Source organism: Portunus trituberculatus, chromosome 41 (genome assembly GCF_017591435.1).
Source record: "Portunus trituberculatus isolate SZX2019 chromosome 41, ASM1759143v1, whole genome shotgun sequence".
Lineage (NCBI taxonomy): Eukaryota > Metazoa > Arthropoda > Malacostraca > Decapoda > Portunidae > Portunus > Portunus trituberculatus.
Window position 1 is genome coordinate 4854936 of NC_059295.1, and position 15559 is coordinate 4870494.

General features: G+C 38.0%; 1 protein-coding gene across 2 annotated transcripts in view; it reads right to left on the bottom strand.

Annotated features, from left to right (window-relative positions):
* Positions 1 to 761: 761 nt before the first annotated feature.
* LOC123516413 (zinc finger protein 704-like) overlaps positions 762 to 15559 on the bottom strand; it is a 165681-nt gene continuing 150883 nt past the window's right edge. For both annotated transcript variants that reach the window (XM_045275676.1, XM_045275677.1), the window contains 4 exons: positions 9801 to 9901; positions 8152 to 8492; positions 2560 to 2636; positions 762 to 1348 (listed from right to left, as the gene is read on the bottom strand). In XM_045275676.1, coding sequence (XP_045131611.1) covers positions 1178 to 1348; positions 2560 to 2636; positions 8152 to 8492; positions 9801 to 9901 — 690 coding nt within the window. In that variant the 3' untranslated portion in view covers positions 762 to 1177. The remainder of the gene's footprint in view (positions 1349 to 2559; positions 2637 to 8151; positions 8493 to 9800; positions 9902 to 15559) is intronic.

Below are 15559 nucleotides of genomic sequence, written 5' to 3' on the forward strand. Positions count from 1 at the left end.
TGGTGATGTTCATTTTCACCAGTTTGCAAGTACATAGGAAAATTAAATGCAGTGAAAAGTAATATAGCTCTGAGAAGTGTAATATAGTATGTAAATATTATCACACAATGTTCACAGCAAATATATATATATATATATATATATATATATATATATATATATATATATATATATATATATATATATATATATATATATATATATATATATATATGGTCTTGTGATACATCAATTTGCACTATGGTAAACATAGCTATAAGTACTCTACATTTATGAAGTTTTCAATAGAATATGTAATGTATCCAGTTTGTCAAGTTAAAAATAAGAGAAAACTCTCTTATATTCTCTTAGCAAGTCAAATTCCATAATAGGCATCAAAATAGTATTACACCTTTTTGTACATTTCAAGTGCTTAGATTCTATGCTCATCAAACACTTTACATTATGATATTATCTAATGTTGAATTAATGTATAGTGTGGGAGACTGTATTTTATTAACCTAGAGAAATTAACATTTTTGCCTTCTCTTTTATCTAGTCTCTCTCACCAAAATTTTTTGTAAATTCTGAAATACATTCTAAAAGTTTGTTGCCTTAACAGTACACAAATTACATATAAGAGTCTATTCAAGTCATACTGTCATGCATCATGGTCATCACTGACAGACATCTATCTCTTAACATTAGTGATGCACATGTGGAAGCCTTTATCTAGCCTGTTGCCAAATACTCTTTAGTGTGATAATCATGCAAACAAAATGTTCCGCAATTGCTATAATTTTTGCAATGTTACATCGTTTTTATGTAAATAACTAACACTGAATTATGAGTGATGACCAATTCATCATTATCTTATCATATCTAGATATGTTATGAATGTAAATAAATATATTCTCTGTTTATCATTTGGTGATCCAAACCTCAAAGTGGCAGTGATAATAGACTTTTAAGAAGCCTACCTTTCAGGGTTCATCAGGTTTCCTTTCCACAAAGAAAGGCTATTGTAGTGTTGCTATCATGTAACAACAGTATCTAAACAGTGATCGTAATCCTTCTAATGAATGATTACTGTACTGAAACTTTTGCATCAGAATTCTTCATGGACTGATGCAAAGGCCAGAATGTTAACATGATACTTTAAGAATGAACCACTGAGTCAGTGGCTGCCACAGATACCTTACTCTCCAAAACGACTGCAAGCCTTTTTCCACTTGCACTGTGTGCACCACAGGTCCCGTTGCTCCATGCCATACACCTTGCGGCATTTTCGGCTCTCTCCATTTCTCTTTCCCCGTCCAGGTGAGGTTTTGGGTGAAGAGCTTACTCTGACCTTGGCCCGACCTGAACTCTGTAACAAAAAAATGTATTTAACAAAAGAGTTAAGTGACAATAATCAATGAGTTGCAAGTATCAAGAACTGAAAGTATTTAAGGGCAGCTCAAAAACAAGTTTCTCACTTATTTCATAAGATCATCTGAGTCACAATTATTGTACATATGTGATTCCTTTTTATGTTGATACTGTATGAGTATAAATGTTTTATGGTAAAATTCAGCTGAAATCATTAGCATTGTGATGAAAAGGACTGAAGGGCAGAAAAGCATACAGAAACTTTGTATTTAGAGTTGCATGTTGTTGTGAATAGAGGGATTGATGTAGAAGTGAAGTATAATATGCATGGTGTAGAATAGATATGGGAAGGAATGAAAGAATAATTAGGTAAGAAACAAGAAACTAAAGGAGGTCTGGGAATGTACAGAGAATAGAAGAGCGAAGAAGTGAAGAAGGTGAAGAATAAGCAATTTGAGAGGTGAAAGACTTAGGAGATCAGATATGAGATGTAAAGTGTGAAGAGATCAGTTGCAAATCTAGAGTAAAGATGTAGTGGAATGAATAAAGAAAAGTTGTAAATGCATGAAATTATATGATCCTTAAATTGGTTTGATCAGGTAATTGGTTCAGGTGTCAGGACTGAATCATTCAATTATCAAATCATGAAGATTTAATCATATGCTATACAACATAGTAGGAACCTTCAGCTTTAAGAAGCTTGGAGTTAAAAGGCAAAAATTATGAAAGTTAGGTTTTGTGGTGTGAGTAGGAAAAATGTAAAATGCAGATGAGATACACAAATAAAATTCAGTAATTTTTTTCTTTTCATATTCTTGAGTCTGATGCCTTAAAATGTTCGTAAAGGGGATGCTTTAAAAACAAAATAAAACAAAAAAGAAAAGTAAAAGTAATTTCCATTATTTTTGCCATGGCTTTAATTTGTTTCTAAGGCCTTCACTTCATTATAGTACCGTACTATGAAATAAAGAATCACGTAAAAAAAATAAAAGCAAGCTAATCTGCTTTTGTTAATATATTTTAGTAGTACATAGTATTTTATTTTGTATTAACTATCCTTTATGCTATGATTTTCTTCCTCTGAAAATTCCTTTTTATTATCCTAACATACAATGCCAATATAGCAATTTGACAGAAAAGTATATGAATATGATCTGCTGGTATGATATCAATACTGAATTCTGCTATCCTTGACCATACAACACTCACCAAGTAGGTAGTAGTACGAGGCCATGAGCTGGAGAGGCTGGCAGCTGGGCTGCTTGCTGTGTGTTTGTACCGTGGATCTGTTGATAAAAGCATTTTTCCATAAAGTAACTACATATTGTGGTTAAAACAATATGTATGATACTCCAAACAGGTACTGCATTTTAATTATTCTATGATAATGTAAGAAGAGGATGACAGTTCCTTCTAGCCTGTATATTGCAATATCAAAAGAGAATAATAAACAAAATTATAAGTAGGTAATAATTAGCTGAGAGTGACCTGCTACTCAGAGAATTACATGTTATATGAAATGTGTTCTATAAAAGGAATGTATTTTCACATTGTAGTGGCATCAAGTAAAAACAGTATCTAATCCCATTGACATTAAACAACCAAATTGAGTACTATGCTTAGCATTGATGTAAATTTAATATGCACTGATCCTACTCCCTGCATATAGATGGTGACATCTGGCTTACTTTGATTTTTACATACAATTGATTTACAGTCTTTCCAGCTGATAATAATAAATCATGATGCTAACAGAAGCCTTTTACTGTTTCAATCATTACTCCAAATTAATAAGTTTTAATTTTAGCTTTTATTTTACTAATATTTTATGGCAATATTAACAGCCTTTCCAGCTGATAGTGATAAATCATGATGCTAAGTGCAGGCCTTTCACTGATTTCTACCATCACCCAAAAACAAAAGTTTTAGTTTTAGTTTTTATTTTATTAATATTTTGTGGTAGTATTCACAACCTTTCTATCTAATAATAATAAATCATGATGCTAAGTGCAGGCCTTTTACTGATTTCTACTATCACCCCAAAATAATAAGATTTAGGTTTAGTTTTTATTTTATTAATATTTTGCAGCAGTTCTGAAACACAGTAAATCACACACAAAGGAGAAAAGAGATGGAGCATGGAAAAGGTGGAGGAGAAATAGAAATGCAGTAAATAAGGAAAACATCAAGGCAGCGAGAAATGAATATGTTAAGGTGAGGAAGGAAGAGGAAAAGAACTTTGAAAAGGACATTGTCGAAATGTATAAGGAGCAACCAAATTGTTCTACAGATTCATATATGGAAAAATTACGCAAAAAGAAACAATAAAAAGGTTAAAAGGAGAGAACGGGATGATGGAAGACCCAAAAAGTATGGCAGAACTATTAAATAATAAAGTCCAGGAGGTGTTTACTAAGGAATCCAAATTTGAAAGACCACAGGGTAATAGAGAGACTGTCCATATGAAAGAGATTAAAGTAACCAAGCTTGAAATAAAAGAGTTAATGAAGGAACTGGATGAAGAGAAGGCAATGGGACCAGATGAAGTCTCAGGCAGAATACTGAAAGAATGTAGGGAAGAACTAGCAAGTCCTATATACAACATCATAAAATGCTCAATAGAAAATGGAACAGTACCAGTAGAATGGAAAAGAGCTGAGGTGGTTCCCATATATAAGAGCGGAAGGAAGGAAGAACCTTTAAATTACAGACCGGTATCACTAACTAGTGTAATATGCAAGATGTGTGAAAGAATAATAAAGAAACAATGGATCAAATTCCTTGAAGACAACAAATTAATATCAAATAGCCAATTTGGTTTTAGAAAAAGACGGTCGTGTGTAACTAATTTATTGAGTTTCTATTCTAGAATAGTTGATAGAGTACAAGAGAGAGAGGGATGGGTTGACTGTATTTATTTGGATTTAAAAAAGGCATTTGACAAAGTGCCACATGCAAGATTACTGTGGAAGTTAGAGGAGAAGGGTGGCTTAAAAGGAAGCACATTGAGATGGATGGAAAATTATTTGAGGGGGAGAGAAATAAGGATGGTAGTTAAAGATATGAAGTCCAAGTGGAGAGCAGTAGAAAGCGGAGTGCCACAGGGGTCAGTATTGGCGCCAATACTTTTCCTCATATATATAAACGACATGCCAGAAGGAGTGAACAGCTACATAAATCTGTTTGCAGACGATGTGAAACTGTGCAGGGTTATAAAGCAAAAAGTGGGAAATGGAATTCAATGTGGACAAAAGCCATGTCATGGAAATGGGAAAGAGTGAAAGATGACCAGTGGGAATCTATAAGATGGGAGATGGAGTAGAACTGGAGAAAGTAAAAAAGGAAAAGGATTTTGGGGTGACGATGGAAGAAAACAATCAACAGGTAAGTAAGCTATATAGATAAAATCTTCAGAGAGACATATAATTTGCTAAGGAATATTGAACAAGCATTTCACTACATGGACAAAGAAATGATGAAGAAATTGATAAGTACTATATATTCCAGATTGGAATATGCATGGGTAGTGTGGACCCCCCATAAAAAGAAACACATAAAGAAGCTGGAGAGACTACAAAAAATGACTACAAGAATGGTTCCAGAATTTGAAGGGATGACATATGAGGAGAGACTAAAGACTATGGATCTACCAACTCTGGAACAGAGAAGGGAGAGAGGGGATCTGATACAAGTTTATAAATTGATCAACGGAATAGACCAAGTGCATAACGAAAAACTGCTCCTGAGAGAGAATATGACAGTCGAAGCGCAAGATCGCATAGTAAAAAGCTGAGGAAGGGAAGATGTCTAAGAGATATAAAAATATAATATAGTTTACCACAAAGATGTGTTGAGATGTGGAACAGTCTGAGTGAAGAAGAGGTAACAGCAACGAGTGTGCATAGTTTTAACGAAAAATTGGATAAGTGTAGATGTGGAGACGGGGCCACACGAGCATAAAAGTCCAGGCCCTGTAAAACTACAACTAGGTAAACACACACACACACACACACACACACACACACACACACACACACACACACACACACACACACCTTGAAGACAACAAATTAATATCAAATAGCCAGTTTGGTTTTAGGAAAAGACGGTCGTGTGTAACTAATTCATTGAGTTTCTATTCTAGAATAGTTGATAGAGTGCAAGAGAGAGAGGGATGGGTTGACTGTATTTATTTGGATTTAAAAAAGGCGTTTGACAAAGTGCCACATGCAAGATTACTATGGAAGTTAGAGGAGAAGGGTGGCTTAAAAGGAAGCACATTGAGATTGATAGAAAATTATTTGACGGGGGAGAGAAATAAGAACGGTAGTTAAAGATATGAAGTCCAAGTGGAGAGCAATAGAAAGCGGAGTGCCACAAGGGTCAGTATTGGCATCAATACTTTTCCTCATTTATATTAACGACATGCCAGAAGGAGTGAACAGCTACATAAATCTGTTTGCAGATGATATGAAACTGTGCACAGTTATAAAGCAAAAAGAGGATTGTGAAATACTGCAAGAAGACCTAAATAAGATATGGGAATGGAGCAAAAAGTTGGAAATGGAATTCAATGTGAACAAAAGCCATGTCATGGAAATGGGAAAGAGTGAAAGACGACCCGTGGGAATCTATAAGATGGGAGATGGAGTAGAACTGGAGAAAGTAAAAAAAGAAAAAGACTTAGGAGTGATGATGGAAGAAAACAATCAACCAGTAGGCCATATTGATAGAATTTTTAGAAAAACATATAATATTAGAGTAGCATTTCACTACATGGACAAAGAAATGATGAAGAAATTGATAAGTACTATAATAAGACCCAGATTGGAATATGCAGGAGTAGTGTGGACCCCTCATAAAAAGAAACACATAAGGAAATTGGAGAGACTACAAAAAATGGCTACAAGAATGGTTCCAGAATTTGAAGGGATGACATATGAGGAGAGACTAAAGGCTATGGATCTAGCAACCCTGGAACAAAGAAGGGAGAGAGGAGACCTGATACAAGTTTTTAAATTGATCAATGGAATGGACCAAGTGGATAATGAGAAACTGATCCTGAGAGAAGAATATGACATCCGAAGCACAAGATCGCATAGTAAAAAGCTGAGAAAAGAAAGATGTCTGAGAGATATTAAAAAATATAGTTTCCCGCAAAGATGTATTGTAAATGAAGAAGTAGTGTCTGCAACGAGTGTGCATACTTTTAAAGTAAGATTGGATAAGTGTAGATATGGAGACGGGGCCACACGAGCATAAAGCCCAGGCCCTGTAAAACTACAACTAGGTAAATACACACACACACACACACACACACACACACACACACACACACACACACACACACACACACACACACACACACACACACTACCAGTGGAATGGAAAAGAGCTGAGGTAGTTCCCATATACAAGAGCGGAAGGAAGGAAGAACCTCTAAATTACAGACCAGTATCACTAACTAGTGTAATATGTAAGATGTGTGAAAGAGTAATAAAGAAACAATGGATCGAGTTCCTTGAAGACAACAAATTATTATCAAATAGCCAATTTGGCTTTAGAAAAGGTCGGTTGTGTGTAACAAATTTACTGAGTTTCTACTCTAGAATAGTTGATAGGGTACAAGAGAGAGAGGGATGGGTTGATTGTATTTATTTGGATTTAAAAAAGGCATTTGATAAAGTGCCACATGCAAGGTTACAGTGGAAATTAGAGAAGGGTGGTTTAAAAGGAAACACATTGAGATGGATAGAAAATTATTTGACGGGGGAGAGAAATAAGGACGGTAATAAAAAATATGAAGTCCAAGTAGAGAGCAGTAGAAAGCGGAGTGCCACAGGGGTTAGTATTGGCGCCAATACTTTTTCTCATTTATATAAATGACATGCCAGAAGGAGTGAACAGCTACATAAATCTGTTTGCGGATGATGCAAAATTGTGCAGAGTTATAAAGCAAAAAGAGGATTGTGAAATACTGCAGGAAGACTTAAATAAGATCGGGGAATGGAGTAAAAAGTGGGAGATGGAATTCAATGTGGACAAAAGCCATGTCATGGAAATGGGAAAGAGTGAAAGATGACCAGTGGGAATCTATAAGATGGGAGATGGAGTAGAACTGGAGAAAGTAAAAAAGGAAAAGGATTTGGGAGTGACAATGGAAGAAAATAATCAACCGGTAAGCCATACTGATAGAATTTTCAGAGAGACATACAATTTCCTAAGGAATATTGGAATAGCATTTCACTACATGGACAAAGAAATGATGAAGAAACTGATAAGTACTAAAATAAGACCCAGATTGGAATATGTAGTAGTGTGGTCCCCTCACAAAAAGAAAGACATAAGGAAGTAGGAGAGACTACAAAAAATGGCTACAAGAATGGTTCCAGAATTTGAAGGGATGACATATGAGGAGAGACTAAAGGCTATGAATCTAGCAACCCTGGAACAGAGAAGGGAGAGAGGGGATCTGATACAAGTTTATAAATTGATCAATGGAATAGATAAAGTGGATAATGAGAAACTGATCCTGAGAGAAGAATATGACATTTGAAGCACAAGATCGCATAGTAAAAAACTGAGGAAGGGAAGATGTCTGAGAGATGTTAAAAAATATAGTTTCCTGCAAAGATGTGTTGAGACTTGGAACAGTTTGAGTGAAAAAGTGGTGTCAGCAATGAGTGTGCATAGTTTTAAAGAAAAATTGGATAAGTGTAGATATGGAGGCGGGGCCACACGAGCGTAAAGTCCAGGCCCTGTAAAACTACAACTAGGTAAATACACACACACACAATATACCTTCATGTGGAGGGCGAGCCATGTCCATGTGGCTCAAGGTGGGGGGAGATGATACATGGATGTACTGTGGCGATGTAGGTTGTGGGAGCACAGAGGGGCAGGTCGTCCCTAGTGGCTGTGGGTTGATGGTGGTGGGTGGGATGGTGAGCACTTTCTGTGGGGCAGCAAGGACAGGGTGTGCAGGAGGTGTGGCTGGCGGAGCTGTTGGGGTCACCAAGGGTTCACAGGGATCAACCCAGGTAGTGACATTGACTTCAACCTCTGTCCAGTAAAACTCCTCCTCGTGATCATCTTCGTCATCACTGTCGCTATCACTGTGGTCGCTGGTGACTTCCTCACGCCTGGGGACACAAGTATACACATCACTCAACACATATTGACCCAGCCAGTTTTCCCCATTACAGAGTGAGCTCAGAGCTCATAGACCGATCTTTGGGTAGGAATGAGACCACAACACACTCCACACACCGGGAAAGCGAGGCCACAACCCCTCGAGTTAAATCCCGTATCTATTTGCTGCTAGGTGAACAGGGGCTTTACATTTAGAACATGGGTGTCATGGTGACATGTAGGTAACTTTAAACCATTTGATAAATGGCATAGCTTCAAAGTGGTATGTGGTGGGATTCGAACCTACACGTAGACGTCTGCCCAATCCCATGCTCACCACCTTATCCACTATGTCATTGCCTTCCTATAGTATAGGAAGCGCTGTCCAGCTTTTACCCATTAGCAGTGCAGGCAATTTTATTTATAGTGGTACCCATCTTAGAAACCATGTCACCACCCAAGTGCATCTTTGGTGTAAGGCAATTACACCCCCACCTAGAACATGGGTACCATGGTGACATGTAGGTAACTTTATGCCACTTAACAAATAACAAAGTGTCAAGATGGCACATGGTGGGATTCAAACCTACACATGGACGTCTGCCTGATCCCACCAATCACCACCTTATCCATATATATATATATATATATATATATATATATATATATATATATATATATATATATATATATATATATTTTATTTTAACAAAAAGTAAATAAATAAATAAATAATCAAAACTCATAGTAGTACACATTCACAATAAGTAACACTGTCATTTGGACATCATATTCCTTTAACAACAAATATCATCTACGTCTGTTAAGAATGACATGTTATGCATGAGAGGGAATATATCTAAAGATCAATAAAATAAAATGAAGTTGATCACAGTTCTGCTGATTAGATTATTGTCCGATGCATGAAAACATACCTTGAAACACTCATACTCTTATTGATTCACAGATGACACATGTCCTGCAGTAAAAAAATAATAAATAAATAAATAAATAAATAAATAATAAATGAATAAATAGATAAAAAAAATGAAAGCAAATTTCCAGTTTGGATTTTCAAATATATGTAAATGATAATGAATAATGCAATGGGTATTTATTATTGCTAAATTGAAATTTCAAATGATGAATACATGCCATATCTTTAAAGTTGTTTGATATAACTCTAAACGACACAAAGAATAAAAATATATAATAGAAATATCAATTATTGTGATGGTGATGAAGCTAGTGATAACAGTACGTAGTAGTAATAGTAGAATATGAATAAATCTGCGCATAGCTGCACATGCAGCACTTACCCAAGGTGAGTGGAACGAATATGCCTTTCGATTGCATCACAAGCGGCCGTCATCTCATGGCAGCCCATCCAGGTGCACTTGAACATCGTCCGGGTGGAGCTCTGAGAATGAAAGAGAACCACGCTAAACATAACACGAAGACTTATTGTTCTTATCCTTGCATAGTGTCGTTTGTTGTTCCTTCATCTTGAAAATTTTGTGCATTCGCAAGTAAATACATAAATATGACCTGTCCCACTGCCAAGAGTCTAGTTAATGGCAATGATAAAGTTGAGAGAGAGAGAGAGAGAGAGAGAGAGAGAGAGAGAGAGAGAGAGAGAGAGAGAGAGAGAGAGAGTATTTAGATAGAAGATAATGATTAAATATGAATCAATATGAAAAAAGCAAAATATAGGAGTGATATTACCAGCTGAGGAAGAGCCTCAAGAAACACCTAGGATACACACTTCCCTTCCCTCCCTAGAACATCCATGCCCCACGATCAACCTTCCACCACACAGATTTATGTCGTGCAATGTAACAGGGCTGGTGATATGAGTACATTATCTCATATCAAAACACATCCTACTGCCATGATCCAAAACTCATTTTCTTTCCATCATCTTAAAATTCTTATTCGTTGAAATGAATTACGGCATGCTTTTGCCGTTCCCTTCTTCTTTTACTACTATTCCAAGCCAAGAAGAAAACAAAGATAAATAAAAAAATAAAAAAATGAAAAAAAAAAAATAAATAAAACAAATCATGATAGAGTATCCTTCCAAGCATATTGTTCTACTTAATGTTCAAAAATGTTAATTGTAAGTTTATCCTTGAAGAGGAAGTGGGTGTGGGGCGAAGGGAATGGTGCAAGAAGTTATTGTGTCATGGTGAGGGTGTGGTGGAGGGAGGGAGAATAAGAGTGGAAGACGGGGAGGGAAGAAGGGAGGCACCCATTGATCTAGTTGGACTCTGGCCAAGAACCCTCGACGCCCCTCCCGCCGGGCTGCTACCGGTGCTTCACTCTCACTACTACGACACAAGGAAACATGGAGCAACGCGCACACGGCTTGACAAACTTCCTAGAAGACGGCGGACGCTTAAGTTTTTCTTCTTTTCAGCTTTGGTCATAACGCTCGGCACTGGTGGTAAACTAAACACTGTAATTTACTAGAACTGACATATATGTATAATTTTAAAATTATGCGAAAGATATTTGTTGAAATATCTAGTGATTTTGTTACGATTGATGCCACTACTGCTGTTATTGCTGTTGCTGTTGTTGTTGATCCTGCTGCTGCCATTAATAGTATTACTATTATTATTGCTACTGTTACTGCTGCTGCTGCTGCAGCAGCAGTAACAGTAGCAATAATAATAGTAATACTCTTCCAATCGGTGGCATTCTCGCATTACCTACCTTCCGTGAGAGAAAAACGTTTAAGTATTCATCTCTCTCTCTCTCTCTCTCTCTCTCTCTCTCTCTCTCTCTCTCTCTCCGTTTAATGGTACTGGAATTATGTTAAAGAGAAAGTATTTCATATATTATGCAATATCAAATCATGTATCATGCAACTTTATTAAACAGTCGCCGCAAACGTGACGGTCTCTTTTGTTCTTTATCACATTTATGCATTGTAATATAAACGTTGAATGAACATATTTAACTTTTTTATGAACTCTTGTTCATTGTATTACTTGACAACATTGTAGCTAGTAGCTGTAGGTCTCATGTCTACTTCTTTTTCTTTATCTGTTTAGTAATGTGGCAACATCGTTAACTAGATAATTTTGTCATGAATTGCATAGTTTAAAAGTGAGTCGAGAGAGAGAGAGAGAGAGAGAGAGAGAGAGAGAGAGAGAGAGAGAGAGAGAGAGAGAGAGAGAGAGAAAACTTGGGATGTGAAAATTGAAGGTTTAAAAATGATACGTTGGTGCGTCGACGAACTGCGTAGTATGTTGTGTTGTGGTAGCCACCACAAAAGTGAAAAAATTGGCATGACCGAGGACCAAGAGGAACACATTACTGCAATAGCCTTGAAATGTACTGCTATATATCTTGCTTTTGGGCTACGTCTCCTTGTGGTCGTTCTGTATATGTAAGGCCTGACTGAGATGACAGGACGCTGACGCGGTTAGCCATAGTTCAAGGTGTAGGCAGTCCGGGCAAAAACATTTGGCATTTAGAACGAGGAACTCAACTACGGTTGATGGCTTTGCTTTAGTTTTCGGATATTTCTCCTTTACGTAGATATATAGCCAAAATAAGGACATATGACCTTCAGGGGTTAATTCCAAGAAATGCCCTTCTCAGAATTTAATGGCTAAACCAGATTCCTTCATTGAACAGTAGGGTTATTTTCACCCTTTTTCTAATAAGTTCGACGTTCAACATGTACTTTTAATAACCATCAGTATTAACAAGCTGAAACATGGAACATTGTGCTGGAAGATTTAAGTCGAGTTTTTAACATTAATAATAAGTGATGAAGGAAGCTCACAGACAAGAACAGTTTGCAGAAGGGAGGGAGGCGGTGGCATAGTGGATAAGGTGGTGAGCGTGGGATTGGGCAGACGTCCACACGTACAGCCTTAAAACACTTTGCCATTTGTCGAGTGGTTTAAAGTTACCTACATGTCACCATGATACCCAGGTTCTAGGTGGTTACACTCAAGATGAGCTTGGGTGGTGATATGGGCCCTAATATGGGTAACACTATAAATAAAATTGCCTGCGCCACTAATGGGCGGAAGCTGAACAGCGCTTCCCATACACTCTTCCACTCTTCAAGTGTGCCTACAGGCGCTATAGGCCTTACCGTAAAAGAAAAAAAAAATGATGTCCCCTCCATGCTTATAATTCCTTTTGTCCTGTATTTTACTATTATTATTATTATTATCATCATCATCATCATTATTATCTTTTTATTTTATTTAGTTTTTACACTAAAACTCACTACCATTGTGTGACTTCCTTAAATATCATCACGAAATTTCAATTTTCACTGTTTGATCTGCTGCAGTCTCTGACGAGACAGCCAGACATTATCCTACGGAACGAGCTCAGAGCTCATTATTTCCGATCTTTGGATAGGCCTGAGACCAGGCACACACCACACACCGGGACAACAAGGTCACAACTCCTCGATTTACATCCCGTACCTACTCACTGCTAGATGAACAGGGGCTACACTTGAAAGAAGACACACCCAAATATCTCCACCCGGCAGGGGAATCGAACCCCGGTCCTCTAGCTGCGCTCTAACCACTGAGCTACCGGGCATATGTGTGTGTGTGTGTGTGTAATTCACCTCGGTGACCTGCTGGTCACCCAGCCAGCCTTCTCCATTACGGAGCGAGCTCAGAGCTCATAGACCGATCTTCGGGTAGGACTGAGACCACATCAACACACAACACACACTGGGAAAGCGAGGCCACAACCCCTCGAGTTACATCCCGTACCTATTTACTGCTAGATGAACAGGGGCCACACATTAAGAGGCTTGCCCATTTGCCTCACCGCTTACCGGGACTCGAGCCCGGCCCTCTCGATTGTGAGTCGAGCGTGCTAACCACTACACTATGCGGTGTGTGTAATTCACTGTTTGATCTGCTGCAGTCTCTGACGAGACAGCCAGACGTTACCCTACGGAACGAGCTCAGAGCTCATTATTTCCGATCTTCGGATAGGCCTGAGACCAGGCACACACCACACACCGGGACAACAAGGTCACAGCTCCTCGATTTACATCCCGTACCTACTCACTGCTAGGTGAACAGGGGCTACACGTGAAAGGAGACACACCCAAATATCTCCACCCGGCCGGGGAATCGAACCCCGGTCATCTGGCTTGTGAAGCCAGCGCTCTAACCACTGAGCTACCGGGCCGTGTTGTGTGTGTGTGTGTGTGTGTGTGTGTGTTAACTAGTTGTATTATACAGGGTTCGAGCGGGGCTCATAGGCCCGTACCAAGAGTCACGAAGGTTTAAGGTCGAGGGTAAAAGGGAAGGTAATGTGGTACCAAGAGTCGCTGTCATTATTGGAACGAAGAGCAGAGGGAAAGTCGAAGGGAAGGCATGGGTGCCCCCGTGTCTTCCACATGACCTTCGAAGAAATATTTTATAATTTTCGTAAGCTGGAGTGACCAACGAATAGTATGAACTAAAATCAACATCAAGTAATATTTTCAATCTCGGAAAACCGATAGTCATGTTTCCACGTAAGTTACTATTCTTTTTATAATAGTGAAGGATCGCCTTAAAATCACGAGGTGGAAGAACGCAGTGGATCCAGAAAGCTCGCCACCTAGCTGTTTTATGAAGCTTGTTTTCGTTTGTCAGGAAAGTTACACTGTTTATTTCATGGTAATAAATATTTTTTTTAGTGAGCTCATCATCCAAGCCTATTAAAGACCAAATATGTGCATGAGTTAATAGAGAATAGGAAGTGACAGGTGAACTGCCAACAGACAGAAGGCTGTCAAAGTCTGCAAAGAAAAGGTAAATACTAGCCTGTATAAGCAGGTTTACAACAAAACCACAAAGATGTATGTAAGGATGTAGACAGAGAATTTCACAAGAACACCACTTCACACCAACCCAGGACTTCTTATCAAACTCACTCTCTCTCTCTCTCTCTCTCTCTCTCTCTCTCTCTCTCTCTCTCTCTCTCTCAACAAAGACATAAACATTGAATGCAATAATGTTAAAGCTAAGTCAACAGATAACTTTTCACTGAGTTGGGTGTGATGTGCAAGGATTTAAGTAAAGGTATACTGACAGTATTGTAGTTCTCAAGATGTATAGTCCTGTATCCAAACCATTTCAGGCCATGATTAATGTAATTCATGATTGACTATACTAATGTGTTAACTATGGAATTTTTAATGACATGCATACAAATTGTGGTCTAGCAGATCCCAAAGAATACAAATTTCTCAACTCTTGTAATGAACTACCACTGCTTCTTGATATGGATTTTGTAAGACAGTGATTTCCAAACACATGATAAATTACCACTTTAGGGATAATGGAAGGATACAGAAAAAAGAAAGTTAAGAATTCTGGAAATTATGAAAACACTGCAGTCTGTAAAGTTGTTGAATAAACCTGTTATAAATACATAGTGAAATTGAGCAACAACAATAAACATTCAGAACTGCTATACATATACAAAACTTGAAAAGAAGAAAAATTATTTAAGTGTGTGGCAAGCCAGGTTTTCAATAAGGAATGCTTGAGGACACAGATATTCAATAACTGATCACATGTGGGCTTGTTACTCACTACCTGAGCCTGCCTCTTTTTCACATTGTCAGTTTCTCTCTAAGCACCTGCTGATGCTAAAATCTTGAATTTTTATTTAGCTATAAATATCTTAATATTAAAAAATGTTAATGGCATTAAATGACTTGGTGATCGCCTTCCAAGCTAATTTTTTCCTTGTGAAGGCTAGCTGGGTTTGTTGAGCGGTCTTGCAAGTCTTTATTCTTTTACAAGATTGAGAATCATTATTCTCTGCTCGTGCGTGAGTGGCGAGGTCCGGTCACAGCTTCTTCCTCCATTCTTGTAGCGCGCACTGTTGTTTTATTGTCGTTCGTGGAGCTCAAATCCGGATTACAGTCATACCAATACCGAAACAACTGTTACCAACTCATGCTAGCGGCAGACCTCTCGCGGCCCTACCTTCCACGGCGACTCTTGGTACGGATTGAAGGTAAGGGCGGAGGCTTTGCCTTGCTGGTCGAAGGGAAGGTCCGTGCCTTGGTCTTCGCGACTCT